The sequence below is a fragment of the Prinia subflava genome, chromosome Z (assembly GCF_021018805.1).
Source record: "Prinia subflava isolate CZ2003 ecotype Zambia chromosome Z, Cam_Psub_1.2, whole genome shotgun sequence".
Lineage (NCBI taxonomy): Eukaryota > Metazoa > Chordata > Aves > Passeriformes > Cisticolidae > Prinia > Prinia subflava.
The window spans coordinates 10,146,045-10,159,312 of NC_086283.1; the positions used below are offsets into that span (position 1 = coordinate 10,146,045).

Genomic DNA, 13,268 nt, shown 5'->3' on the forward strand with positions numbered 1-13,268 from the left:
ATAGCGCGGTGAGTGGGCGCTGCCTGTCGGGCACGGCAGCCACCGGTGAGGGGTCAGGGCAGGCCGGATTAATGGCCAAACGACAGCAGTGCCACAGCTTCTCCTCAGGGGAGAGAGCATCCACAAAGGGGGCCAGGGTGCAAAATATAGAAAGGTTAGGCACATCCCTTCGTGCAGTTCAGTATTCCTTGGAGCTTCTTTTTATTTGGCAGTTTCAGAGAAGCACATCGTAGCTGCTCATCACACAGCCTGTATTTGTGCAGCCCCATGGCTGGGGCACCTCCCATTGCTCCCGGGGATGGCGTGTGGTTGAGCAGCTCTGCATCCATCATCTGGACCCATCTTGGAAGCCATGATAGAACCCCTCCACCTTGGCATCACAGCTTCCTCTTGTCTCGCCTCTCACCTCTTCCTCCCAAGGGGAGGTGAGCACCTCTCTCTTTCTCCTGAACCTGTTTCCCCCCCAGCCTCAAGAAGACTGGGAGAGGGGTCTGAGGAAGCAAGCCCTTATTTTGGATCCTTCTTGTTAGTGGGGTGAGGGAGCGGGATGCGTGGAGCAGTCCCGGGTGTGCTCCCCTGGAGCCAGGGGGCTGCTGGCAGGGGCAGAGGCGCCCACAGCTGCCTGTGCTGCAGGAGGGCTCCCTGGGACACTGCTGCAAAGCACAGTTTTACACAGCAGGTCTGAGCTTGGAGCGCCAGAGTCCTCAGAGTGTCCTGAGAGTTACAGCCTGGGGCTGTAACCCAGGGCCAGCCTCCAAATTCAGGGGGGTGTGTGCAGGGGCACTGAGTATCCATCCTGGAGTGAGAAGGAGGGCACAGGACAGGGCATACAGCATGCACTGAAACCAGTGTGGTACAGTGAGTCCTCTGCAAAAAAACCAAGGAACTATGACATTTCATCTTAAAAGACCTGAAATAGTACAGAATGCCTTCAGGATTGGTGTCACTGCTCCTTCTTCCTCTTGCATTGGAATACATGGCTCATCTTTACCATGTGCAGTATTAGGCAGAGCTGCCAAATCTTCTGTGGCTTACCAAGAACTCACAGAGTTGATTTTGGTTGTATATGAAAAGGCAAAGAGAAAGAGTGGAAGAGTGGCAAGAGTCAGAAGTTTGGGTTTGTCACCAGTTTGTGCTGAGTTTTGTCCAGCTGGGTGCTTGAGGGTAAATTTTGTCATCCAGCACTTGGATTATTTATTTTGCTTCAATTTTTTTTTTTTTTTAGTTTGCATCATCTACTACACAGTAAAGGATGTGTTGATTGAAACCTTATCAGTGTGATTTATACACTTACTTCTCTGCTTGTAATTATTTTATCTTGAAAGTTCCATTCATTTATCCAGGCTACAGATGAAGTTGTTTTCATCGGCCCCTATTGGGTCACTCAGGACAGACAACATGCCAGCTTAACTTGAGCTCTGCTGTGCCACTTGAGTTCATCTTGCCAGCAAAGTCAGAGAACCTAGATGAAATGGTAAAAAGTAGTTCACTGTTTTCCATTTGGTCTGAAGGCTGAATTGGGACTGCTAGAAGAAGGAATTTGTTAGATTTCACATTAGAGACTTGACTCAGTTTTTGAAAAGGTAGGATATATACCAGATGTGTTTGTAACAGTAGCTATTTAAACAAAAACCTCCAGGTTTTTTTGTGTCACTCTTCAAAAGGGAAAAACATCATATTTCCTGGTTGCCCTGCCCCTCAGTTCCCAGAGGGCTATCGTGTTATCATGTATTTAGCTTGCCTTCAATGCCTGATGTGGCAGGTGATACTCTCACCAAATTGCTCCTTCTCACTGGTGAAGTTAAAGCAGAAGCTCTGCTTTGTTGTGCTGTGTTGGAGTTCTACCAGAGCAAAACTGTGTGAAAGCTGCCCCAAAAGACTGGTGATGCAAAAACGTGCATACTCAGTACAGAAGGTCATTCAGCAGGGTGCAGACTTTTGTTTAGTTTTACCATCCTTTCAATCTTTGATCATGCCAAGGCGCACGTTGTTTAATACAGACAGGGATGCCCCCTCTGAGCTGTCTCAGACCTCCTGAGGGAAGTGTCCTGCTGCTGGACTATGAATGCACTTTTTTCCTTTGACCTATTCTGACAGTCTTAAAATAAATAATTTTAAGTGCATGCTGCAGGATATGTTTAACTTGCAATTAGACCTTGGTTATTTCTGTATCTTATCTCTCAGTGGAAAATTAGGTGTATGCCAGAGGGGAATCACATCTGTAGCCTTCTTCTAACTGTTATTCTCATTCACTTACATAACTTTGAGGTCCCTGTGGATAATTCTTCCTCTTCTTCTCTCTTTTATTATCTACTTTGCCTTTTGTTTTCCATTATTTTCCTCTATCATTTGTAGTTCCATTCCCAATGAAAAGCATTTGCTTGCTCAGCGTGGTGTTTTTCCCCTAACAGGAACAGCAGTATCATTTCATGTGAATCTAAGGACGAACTGTTGTTAATTCCAGTTAGTTGCTTTAACACCAGACCAGGATTTTTTGACTGCAGCTGTGCAGATGCTAAAATGAATTTTAAACCAGACAGGTTTTATCCTTTGAGTGTGAGAATTGAATAAAGCCCTGTCCTTTCAGATCCCTTTTTTTTTTCACTAGCAAAAGGAGCTGAATGATTTCTGTTTTTCTCCACTGCTGAATTCCTTTCTGCACTGCAAATATTCCAAAAACCAAGGAGGCTCTAGCATTTGATCTGGTAAATCAGTCTACAAATGGAAGTAAGCGTGACCTTGTGTTCAGAACTGTGGCTACTTCAACAGCCTTGGTACAAATAAAAGATCGTGGTGGCCTTAACGACTCCCTCTGCCCAGGATGATCTCCTGGGCCAGTATTTCGCTGTTAAGTCCACCGACCTTAGAGCACGTAGGTCTGGCTTGTTTCCCCTTTCCCCATGTATTCCATGCTGGAAGCTGTGTTGGTAAGGAAAGTGCCCAGGTCTTTAAGTGACCGATGGATCACTTAAATCCCACATAGGTCACATGTGGGTCACTCTTTCCACCTATGTCCGTGGGCTTTCCCAGGACCAGTCTGCTGGGAGCTGTAAGGGGCTTGTGAGGCACAGCATGTTCCACACCTTGAGCAGCAAGAATGGGTTCTGCTCGAAAAACCAGAGCTGCCCAACAACTGACTCAGTTTAAAAATTTGGGTGCCCTTGTCTGATTGTTGGCAGTAGCTTAGGAAATGAGGAGCAAGGGTAGTGTGATGACAAAGGAGGTATTTATGCACTTCTCTCGAGGAGTAACGATTGTTCAGATTATTGTGGCAGCTCTCTAACAATCTATATTAATGATGATTTTCTGCTTTTGTTTGTTTGTTTTTTCCACAGGGATAAGGAAGAAGAATTATGCTTCTTTAATTTGAAATACACTTGGTAATCCTTCAACATTAATTCTAAAAACTGCTTCTACAGTTTTCTCAATTTTTTTGCTTCATCATACAAAACAAGCATGTAAGTTTCTTGTTTTCTCCTAAATGCCCCCCTGTTTTGGAGTATGCCTACATTTAATTATGTGAGCAACACTAAATTACTGCATTATTTTGTGCAGAGTTCTCTTTGTACTGAAGCCAATCTTCAAGCTTTAGGCGTTGCCTCTGTGCTGGTAGCTAATGGTACCGATGCCACTACAGCTGTTTGTAAAATGCAGGGTGTAAATGCAGCAGTGTTTCAGTGTGGATCACCACACAGCTCTATTCAGGTCCCTTGAATGTGTTCCAGTGCAGCCCTGCAGCTCTTCAAAAATAAAATAAAGCTCTCAGCTCTCTCCTATTGCAGTAAATGAGGGTCTTCCATATAGGTTTTAGTCACAATTTGCCATCAGATGGTTTTTCATACTCTCTACTTCTGACTTGAAATTGCAAATTAAGAGAGCTGTAGTGTTAAATTTATCTCTGACTTGGAATTGCAAATTAAGAGAGCTGTAGTGTTAAATTTATCTTTAGTGTTTATTTTTTAGCATGGTTCAAAACAAACTGTGTACATGTCAGAAAACACACTTGATTGCTTCCATTTTTTGTTTGCTCCTCTGTACTGTGTTGACTATCACAAGTTGCCTTAATTATGACAGCATTTAAATATTGGGAAACCAGAAACTGAATGTAATATTTTAAAATCCCGGTTCTAAAGGAGAGAACAGCATTTCTTTTTCTTTAAGACTGCAGTCTATTCTTCCTTAAATTGCAACATCCTAGTCACTGCCCTGGGAGAGGAATTTTTAAATGTTACAGCCTCAGTACTTTGTAGTTGTTTCTTTAGCTGTTTGACAGGTTTATCTGAGGGCTACAATTTCCTAAAAAAATATATATTTCCTAAATTACAATTTCCTAAGAAAATATTTATTTTGAACAAGAAAATATACAATAAGATTACTGACAGGGCAGTGATTTGTATGTCTAACTCTGCTCAAACTGATTGTTTTGTTACCAGCAATTAGTTTGTCTCAGGAAAAGAGAACTGTTATTATGACAGTAAAACTAAAATTCAATAATCTGTGCCCTGCCCAAAATTTTTGCTAAGTGAAGCACTTTAGGAAGAAATAAATATAAGAGCAAACCTAAATTATATAAAATAAAACTTAATGAGGTAACAGATTATAATTTTAAAGTCTAAATGCAAACCCCAGAAGTCTTTGTTTCAGCTTTTGCTGCAGGCAGGATTTTCTTCCACCTGTTCTTGAGGTTTCCTGTAGCTAGGGAAACTTCAGTGTTTCCCATTTTTAAAATAAACCCTGGGTTTTCATTTTCCCAAGTAACTCACAAGGTAGAGAAAACTCAGGTAGAACTTCCTTTAACCATTTGTGTGAGATTGTATTTGAATGCAATTTATTTGTTTACAGGCACAAAATTGTGATTGCCCTCAGGATGAAATGCACTACGAATGTGCAGATAGCGAGTAATTTCTCATGTATCTTCTCACTCATTTTCAGTATTGTGGGAATCCAGTGAATATTCTAACCCTTTCTAAAGAGCTTTGTGTGCCCAGTTAGAGCACACATCATTTAAGACTAATCCCTGTGCCCCTTGGCTGTATAGTCGGCATTATAGGCTTTAACTTCCCACTGGGATTCGGGCTGACTGCCACTTAAAGGAGATGAATGCTTCTCCACCTTTCTCATGAGTGATAAGTCCGTAGGTGTTGTGATTAGAGTTTCATTGTTAAACAGAACAGTACTTGGGACTGCAGGACAGTGCAGGTACCAGAGTAGATGGTTCCCTGTGACACGCACGTGTGCAGGACGTTCAGTATAATACTAGCATCCCTGTTCCAAAGTGTTGCTGTCCTACCTTTTCCTATATCGGTGCTTGGAGCAGAGTTTCACATTGCAGTTTACAAGATATAGGTTTGCACACACAACCTCAGGTTTACAGTTTCACCCGGTGTACTTGAAAGGAAAAAAAAAAAGGCATAGAAAACAAGTGCCCAGGATTTCAACATGTATTTGTTGGAGGAAAATTTTGCAGGGTTTTTTTTTTTTTTCACTGTCTGTGGAAATGAAAGGAATGAAATGAGGGAATACCAACAGATGTTTATTTTCTCAGGGGAGATTACTTCAGGGGATTGTGTCAATCCTAATGTCAAACAGTGTTTACTTGATTTTGTCTGTTACTAAAAAGACTTCTTGTTTGCATCAAGGGGTCAGTTTTGCAAGGTGCTTCACTTCTCAAACCCAGCAAAGCCTTCACATGCATCTCCAACTTCAGATACCTAAGCAGATTCCTGGGGATTTCAGTGGAAGGATTTTGTCTTTCACCCATCTATGCAAAGCTTTGCTGAACTCATCCCAGAGTGCTGAGTGCCTTGCAGACCTGTGTACCAGGTTCTTCACCTTACAGGACTCCAGGTCTGGGCTTGAGTCAAGCCAGACCCAGCAGATAATGCCACAAAAGGTCACCAGGAAAAAAACTCTGGTAATATGGTGCTCCTCCATGTATACCCAGTGGTGAATTTCTCCAGTGGATGGGGTGATGTGTAACCACATATCTTGGATTAGAGTCAAGCCCTCCATGTCAGGGCTCACAAGCTGCTAGTATTATATGTTTCACGGTGCAGTCGTAGTATGTTACAGCTGAAATTCACCCCATGTGCAAAGCAGGGCAAAATCCTGTGCACCACTCAAGTTCCCTCCCAGCCCTTCAGTCAGGGTTTGAGGGTTGCACCAGACAACTGTCCATGCATTTTAGGTCAGGATCCAATTAAGAGTTTGAGAGGTACTGGAGTGATGCACCAGAATGTTGTTCTGTTCTTTTGCAACAGGGTTTGTTTCACTCAGTATCAAATTTAGCCCTTGGTGAATCAATTGATGAATGATTTGAAATGTATTTATGGGTTGTGTGGAGTGTTTTCCCTCCTTGTCTGTTTTCAATGCTACCTTTATTCTTTAGTGTTGATGGCCAAAGTGTCATTCCTTATGCTTATATGTTGCCATTAACTTGTGGCTACCTGAGAACACATACTTCAAAAATGCTTGTGCTTTTTTTTCACCAATTCATTTTTTTAAATTTCTTCTTCCCTCCCCCTCCCCTTCTTTTTCCTCTCATTTTTAAAGGGGGGAGTTAGATATCAGTGTAAAAGATATTTAAAAGTGCAAATGTGAAGTAAGGATAATGATTGTTAAGAGGATGTGGGTGGTATGTCTGATGAGAGAGGGATAGGCTGTAAGGCAAAGGAGAAAATGCTGTGAACGCATCGTGTTGATGATTGTTGCCTGTGGAGGAAGAATTAAGAGACAGAAGATGTACAACTGGAGAGAAATGGACTCTTTGAGCTGCTCTCAATGGAGACAACACTGTGGCAAGGGCGTAGCTGAAATCCAAAGCAATCCCACTGCAGGGTGCCATGGGCCTGGGATTGAAGGATGGCAGAGTCGCTCTGGGAATTGCACAGTGGGAACACTTCAATGTGCCACAGCCACAGGAGAAGAGACTGTCTGAAACCACCAAATTTGTCACTGAATGAGTTGGCATTTGTATTTTGTTGAGGTTTGTTTTGTTTTTTTCTTGACTGTCATGATAAATAAAATGTATTTTTCAGTAAAAGACACACTGCAAGTAAGCCTGCAGTCCTGCTTGGTTGTATATTTAAAGTTACCTTGGCTGTTGTGCAGAACAAGTGAAAACAGAGGCATGACTTGGTTCAACATGTAAACAGCAACAGAAGAAAGGATTTCACTAGAGAACAGATCAAAAACCCCGTACTCAGAGTCTCCCTGATTTTGTCCCAGCATTGAAAGTCTCTTTCTAACCTGATCTTTCTTAATTTTTTCCTCTTAGGACAAAGGGAAGCTGACATTGCTTTTTGGGTTTTTTTAAAACAAGTATAATTTAAGGAAGAGCTCCCCAGTTTCAGTGAACTAACTTTGACTGGTGCATGGGTATCCAAAGAACTGCATCTTTGTCTGTTGTAATGTGTTCAGAGAGAGCAGTCGATGCAGTGATTGGCTTTTTTCTGCTCACTCTCTGTTATTTTTATTGCCTAGTATTGCAATACAAGCAAAGATAAGATGAGTTTATTAGTGGATAGCATTATTGCTTGAACTATTACTAGGAAAAATCTTTTGCTGTTATAGTGTTTTCCTTCTATCTTCACGGAGATTGAGAAGGTTTCTGTTGTTAAGTCCAAGTGTTTAAAAAACCATAAGTCAAACACCAAAAAATCCCAAAATAGACTTGAAAACTTTATTACTAGCTTTACAGTTTAAAAGAATGCTTTCACTTCTCAGTTTTCAGTATGTAAGGGGCACATTAAAATGGCCTTCCCCTTTAATCCAGTGCCCAAGATACTTAAAGGAAAACTGATTCCCACCTCATCATTTATCTACAAGGAGTACAATATGAAGACATCTGCTGTGAATTTGCTTATCATTCTGAGACACAGCTACCTGACCTTCCCACCCTGCTGGAAGCACAAGTTCACTTGTAAAACAGTGCTTTGGTGTTTGTGACTTTCTCCCTCCCTCTCTTTCCAGATTTGTTGGAATCTGTGCCTTAGCACTGCATCCACAGTAGATATCATTGGTGGCTTCACTGCTAATGTCTAGGCAGTGATTCCCATACAGAGACACACATGGCCTCCCTAAAGTCTTAAGATTGGAATGAGAACAGATGTTGAAAGGAAGAATGGGGAAGAGGGAGGGATGAACTGGGAAGAGCACAGCCACACCTGCTTAGCTGAACAGGGGCAAGCTGGGTTACCAGGAGACAAAGAGTGAGCAAAACGGACACAAACTAATAGTGGGTGTGTGGAGCAGAGAGAAAGGCCTTGGATCACTTTGTTAAAATCAGAGAAGTCTGAAATTGCAAAGGGACCTGGGATTGTGAACTGGAAAATTTGGGAACTCTGCTTTTCCTGAAGGAGAGCTCCTGGAGCCTGATTTCAGTGGAGCTCTGTTACAAGACCTTCACAGCACTGCTGGTTTCTCACAATAGATGGAAAATTTAAGCTGAAACCTCTTCCAAAGAGAGGTCAAATGTAAATAAACTGAGAGACGTGAACTTTAACCTTTCCCTAAGAGGCCCAGTCTTGCAACCAGTGTTTGTCCAGTCACGAAGTGCCTCACACCTCATGAATCCACTGAAATGAAAGTATGGGAATTTCTTACAATACCTCAAATTAACTGAAAGGTGGAATACGTCTGGGATTTTCAGGATTGTTGGAGAAAACCATGTAAGATTCTACAAAGTCATTAAAATATCACTGGCAGGAATGACAAGACCAAACTGGTAAAAGTGCAACTCTATTGTCAAAAGGAGTAAGAACAAAGTAAAATGAAAAGCAGATAATTCCCTAATGTCAGATCTAAACAAGAACATAAATCTAAAAAAAAGCTAAAAAAAAAAATAAAGTGCACCTATTTTAGAATTGCTGACCTCTGGGTTTGTTGCTATTGAGAACATGTAATCTGCCTGCCAAACCCAAACTGTTTCCCTATATATGTGAATATTTTTTTAAGAGTAGATGAAAAATACTCTTTAAAAATAGCGCCCCTGGAAACCCGAAGGGGAAAGTTTTCAAGTCTCTGTTGAAAGTGGGTTGCTTTTTGGACTTAGCTGGATTATCATTGCACTGCTCCTTCTGTGGCTTCCAATTAGAGAAGAACGAGCATTTGTTTGCTTCTCTAAACTTCATGTATTAGTTATTGTTTAATTGCTACTGCTGCTGATTACTTAGAAGTACATGTAATACCATTATTAAATACATATTTTACATCTTGATTAACCCCCACTGATCTGATAAACACTTTAGAGCATTTGCTTTGCTTGTAACCCTAAGTGTGTTTTCCCTTCAAATGCAGGCTCAAGCAATGTATTAATTCCACCTCATTTTTAGAAGTTTGTTACTTTTGTTGTTTCCGTAGCTATGGAGCCCAAGTAAGGAAGCCATGGCCTTCCGTTACCCAGCTGCTGGACTGAACCTCTCCTGGAATCCCCATTATGTCCAGCTGTTGAGGTCAGATCGCTTCAGAAGCATCTGCTGCCAGGGGGTACCCACGAAGACACGCATCACTTCTGAAGGAGCAGTGTGGGTTACAGGGGCTCTGGTTAAGTGTCAAGCTGTGGGAGGGCCACAATTTCCCTTTACAGGCTGGTTCTTTATTTTGATAAAATTGAGAAGGGGTAAGCCTTGCAGTGGGATTGCTGGTATCAGATAAAGACCTTACAGATAAAAACTGAATTATCTGGAACCTTTTTATTCTGATATTGGGTTGTAAATTGGCAGGCAAGCCTGGCAGAGTGTGGCTGAGGTGTCATCTGTTGATATCTCAACTCTCTTCAACTAAAATAGTGATGGCAGCTATTTCATTGTCCACCTACTATATTTAGGGTGTCAGGTCACTGCAGGAGGAGACTGCCTCTTGCTGGGCGAGTAAGTAGCTCTGCTCTTATTTTTGTTTTGTGTGACACAAAGAGCAAGCAGTAATAACAAATGCAAAAGCTTGTCTTCAGTTTGTTCCTGAAACAGTAGTGGAGGTATCAGAGTGTCTACAACACAGAGGGTGCAGACTGTGAGTGGGTATTGAGGGCAGTAGTGACACTGAGGAGGAGTGCCTGGGTCTCACCTCCCCTCTGGGCAGAGGGTTTGGGCAGGCACCTCCAGCCCCTGTGCATCCAGCTGGAGGTCTCCTAATTAGAGAGGAAGCCCAGGACAAGTGAATGGCAACTTAAGTTACTGCATCATATTGTGAAGGTGAGTAAAATGGTTCCTCTTACCCCAATCAACAGCATTCCTTCCCAGTGAGAGGCTTTCCCTGCCCAGAAAGTAAAAGACAATAAGACTGGAAACAATTTCTTCACACTGTATTTTTACCTGTTTTATTTAGGCTTTGACTAGAAATGTGCTAGCATTTTCAGGAAAGACAACAAGCAGACTATTTCATCCCACTGACAGTTTGATTTTGCAGATTTCTGCACTCTTGGTTTTTTATAACACAAAAGAATTTGGATTTTTTTTCTTAATCTTGTAATAAATTCTTTTTCATGACAATTTATGATTTTTTCCCGTCTTCTTTTGGGTTTGGGTTTTTTAAAAATAAACATTGTTCTTGGCTTTTTTTTACTTGTTTTGTGAAAAACACTTGCCCATCTTGTCCTATAAAAATTAAATCAGATGGATCAGAGATCAGCTGAGCTCGGATGGGTTTTTTTCTTTTTTAATCTGCAATGCTTATGTAAATGTAAATTTTTTTTTTTCTTTTTTTTACAGATCCTATGAAGACACTGCTTGAAGTGTATAAGTAATTTTAATCAGAGGACGTTTTGTCTGAGTAGTGATTTTTTATTTGCATTGAAATACAAACCTAACTTATCTAGAAGAAAATGTTCTGGCTCGGCACAGGCTTTGCTAGACTGTGCATCCAAAATCTATTTCTTTCAAGATCCTTTCCTTCTTCATAGTTCAGAATTGCCTTAGGGGCTGCTCATTTTTTGAAATGTACCTGCCTTGATTACACATGGAGACACAAAGTTTTAGGAGGCAACCTTGATGAGCAGCCAGTGTTGGCTTAACTCTGCTCCTGCTTCTTGTAGCTACAGAAATTATACCATTGATTTCAATGAGAACAGAATTAAGGTAACTGTAAGTCCTTCTGGAAATATAATCCCCACTGTTTATCAATTGTATTTAACTACAACAGTTAATAAAAAAACTCCAGAAGATAAATAATAATAATCAAGTTCTGCCTGCTTAAAAACTCCATAAAATCCTTTAAAATTATGTAAAGTAAAATCTGTTCTTTTTTTGTAAACAGGCAATACTGAGTATGCAGGAATTCATGGTCCTATTTGGATGTGAATTGCACTTGAATATTTGAATGGCGATTGGTCATAGGTCTAAAACACCTAAATACTTTAAAATACATTTATAAATAATCATTCTTTATACATCATAATTGTTCTTCCTGCATGTCAAAAACACAGACTTCTGTATTTCCCAAGAAAAAAAAATGAAGGATTACTTTTGCTTTTGGCACAAAAAGTAAAAATGAAGAATAAGCACCACCCTTAAGGAAGTGCATGGAATGCTACCAAATTGGTCTTTATTTGCCTTAGGGTTTTGGGTTTTTTACAAAAGTTTTAAATATAGGTTGATATGTAAACACTGTGCACGCACTGAGAGTCTGATCCTGGCCCGTTGAAATCAATGGCAAATTTCCCATTAACTGCAGCAGTGCAAGGTCAAGCTCCATGGTGGTAAGGTACGTGCAGGCCTAAGTCATTGAGGGATTCAGGAAAGCAGGAGCTCAGGTCCTGCCTTCAAAACCAGCTGCCAGCAGAGTCAGACTTTGTGCCGAACACCTTCTTGCACATGTTGGAGTTTTCTTGGTGGAGCGGGTATTCATTCCCTGCCAGGGTGGCTGCTTTCCCCCTCCGGGCAGTGTAGCGCCTGCCAGAGGGCAGGCTCTCATACTTGGTCATGTGAGTCCTGCAAAGACACAGCACCTGGCGTTAGCAGGTTCGTGCAGAGCTTGCACCCTGTTACAAACACCTTGCACATGGGTGAGGGGGCACCTCCCCAGCAAGCAGGGGTAATCAGCAGATTTTTTTTAGTAGCTGCAGAATGGCAGAGACTGTTTTCTTAGGATTTCCTGAAGATTCTTAAGGTCTTTGGTTCCTCTCAGGTTTTTAACCATCTTTTGGATGAGAAAAACCTGAAGGGAAATCTGGCACAGGCTCTGCAAATGTTATCTTTCTTAGGTTTTAGCAAACAGGGATTTGGAGAGAGCAGTAAACCAAATAAACCCATTTGAAATACTATTCTTTGAACAACTTTTTAACCTTATTGCACAGTTGCTTAGTTTTCAGGAAAACTGGTGCCTTTATAAAGTATGATAGAACACAATGGCTGCAAGAGTTTAACAGACCAGGTATTTTGTTGACATTAGTAAATAGCAGATGATGAAGAAAACTTTCCACTTCGGCTCGTTTGTGGCTTTGCCCTTCCTCTCTCAACAGTGTAATACAGAACTACTTCTGGCAAAGTCTGAGGTCACCATCAGAACTGATTGCACATGAGGGCACCACTGTCCTGCCACTTAAGTTAGTTCACTTGCAAAATCAAATTTAAGAAATGGACTGAAGTGCACATTCACAGCTGGTAAGTTGTGATCTTCAAGAAGGTTATTTCTGAATCTCAGGGATGAGGGACAAGGAGGAATAAGTTAGCAGAGAGGTAAGTGCGTGTAACAGTCTGCACTGCACCTGATTGTGTCAGGCTGGAATTTGGCCTCAGTAGTTAATCTCCTGTGTCTGTGAAAACCAAAAGTTCCAGCAGCTGGCTGGAAGGACACTGCAGAAAGTGTGTGCTCTTGGTTCTTACCTAAATGGAGAGTCCACTCTGTCCATCTGCATACAGACCAAAAATGGGTACTGTGAAAACTGCACTGTGGTGATGAAGTCTAAAGATGTTTCTGCTTCCAAAGTAGTTTCCATACCAGTTTTTACAAAGAAGGAATCCACCTCAGTGTTACCAGCTATAAATATGGCTACCCTACAAAAACAAATCAGGCATTACAATTTTTCAAAACACATTAAAAAAGAGGAAATTGAATTACAAACAGTTCTACCATATGTATGTAAAAACTGCCCTCAGAGGAGCCTGTTCTTCATGTAAAGGTATGTAAATCCACATGAGACCAGTGGGAACTGGTATTATCCAGGTGGAAAGGAAAAGAGAAGTACAAGCATTCTCCCATGAGCATAACTATTTAGTTCTATTTATTTAATTGCTTAATTCTAACTCATCTGCAAGGTCTTCTATACTTAAGTT

General features: G+C 41.2%; 1 protein-coding gene across 1 annotated transcript in view; it reads right to left on the reverse strand.

Moving 5' to 3' along the window:
* Positions 1-11,611: 11,611 nt before the first annotated feature.
* MTTP (microsomal triglyceride transfer protein) overlaps positions 11,612-13,268 on the reverse strand; it is a 28,958-nt gene continuing 27,301 nt past the window's right edge. Inside the window, exons 17-18 of the mRNA XM_063423727.1 lie at positions 12,819-12,989; positions 11,612-11,924 (exon numbers count right to left, since the gene is read on the reverse strand). Coding sequence (XP_063279797.1) covers positions 11,756-11,924; positions 12,819-12,989 — 340 coding nt within the window. The 3' untranslated portion in view covers positions 11,612-11,755. The remainder of the gene's footprint in view (positions 11,925-12,818; positions 12,990-13,268) is intronic.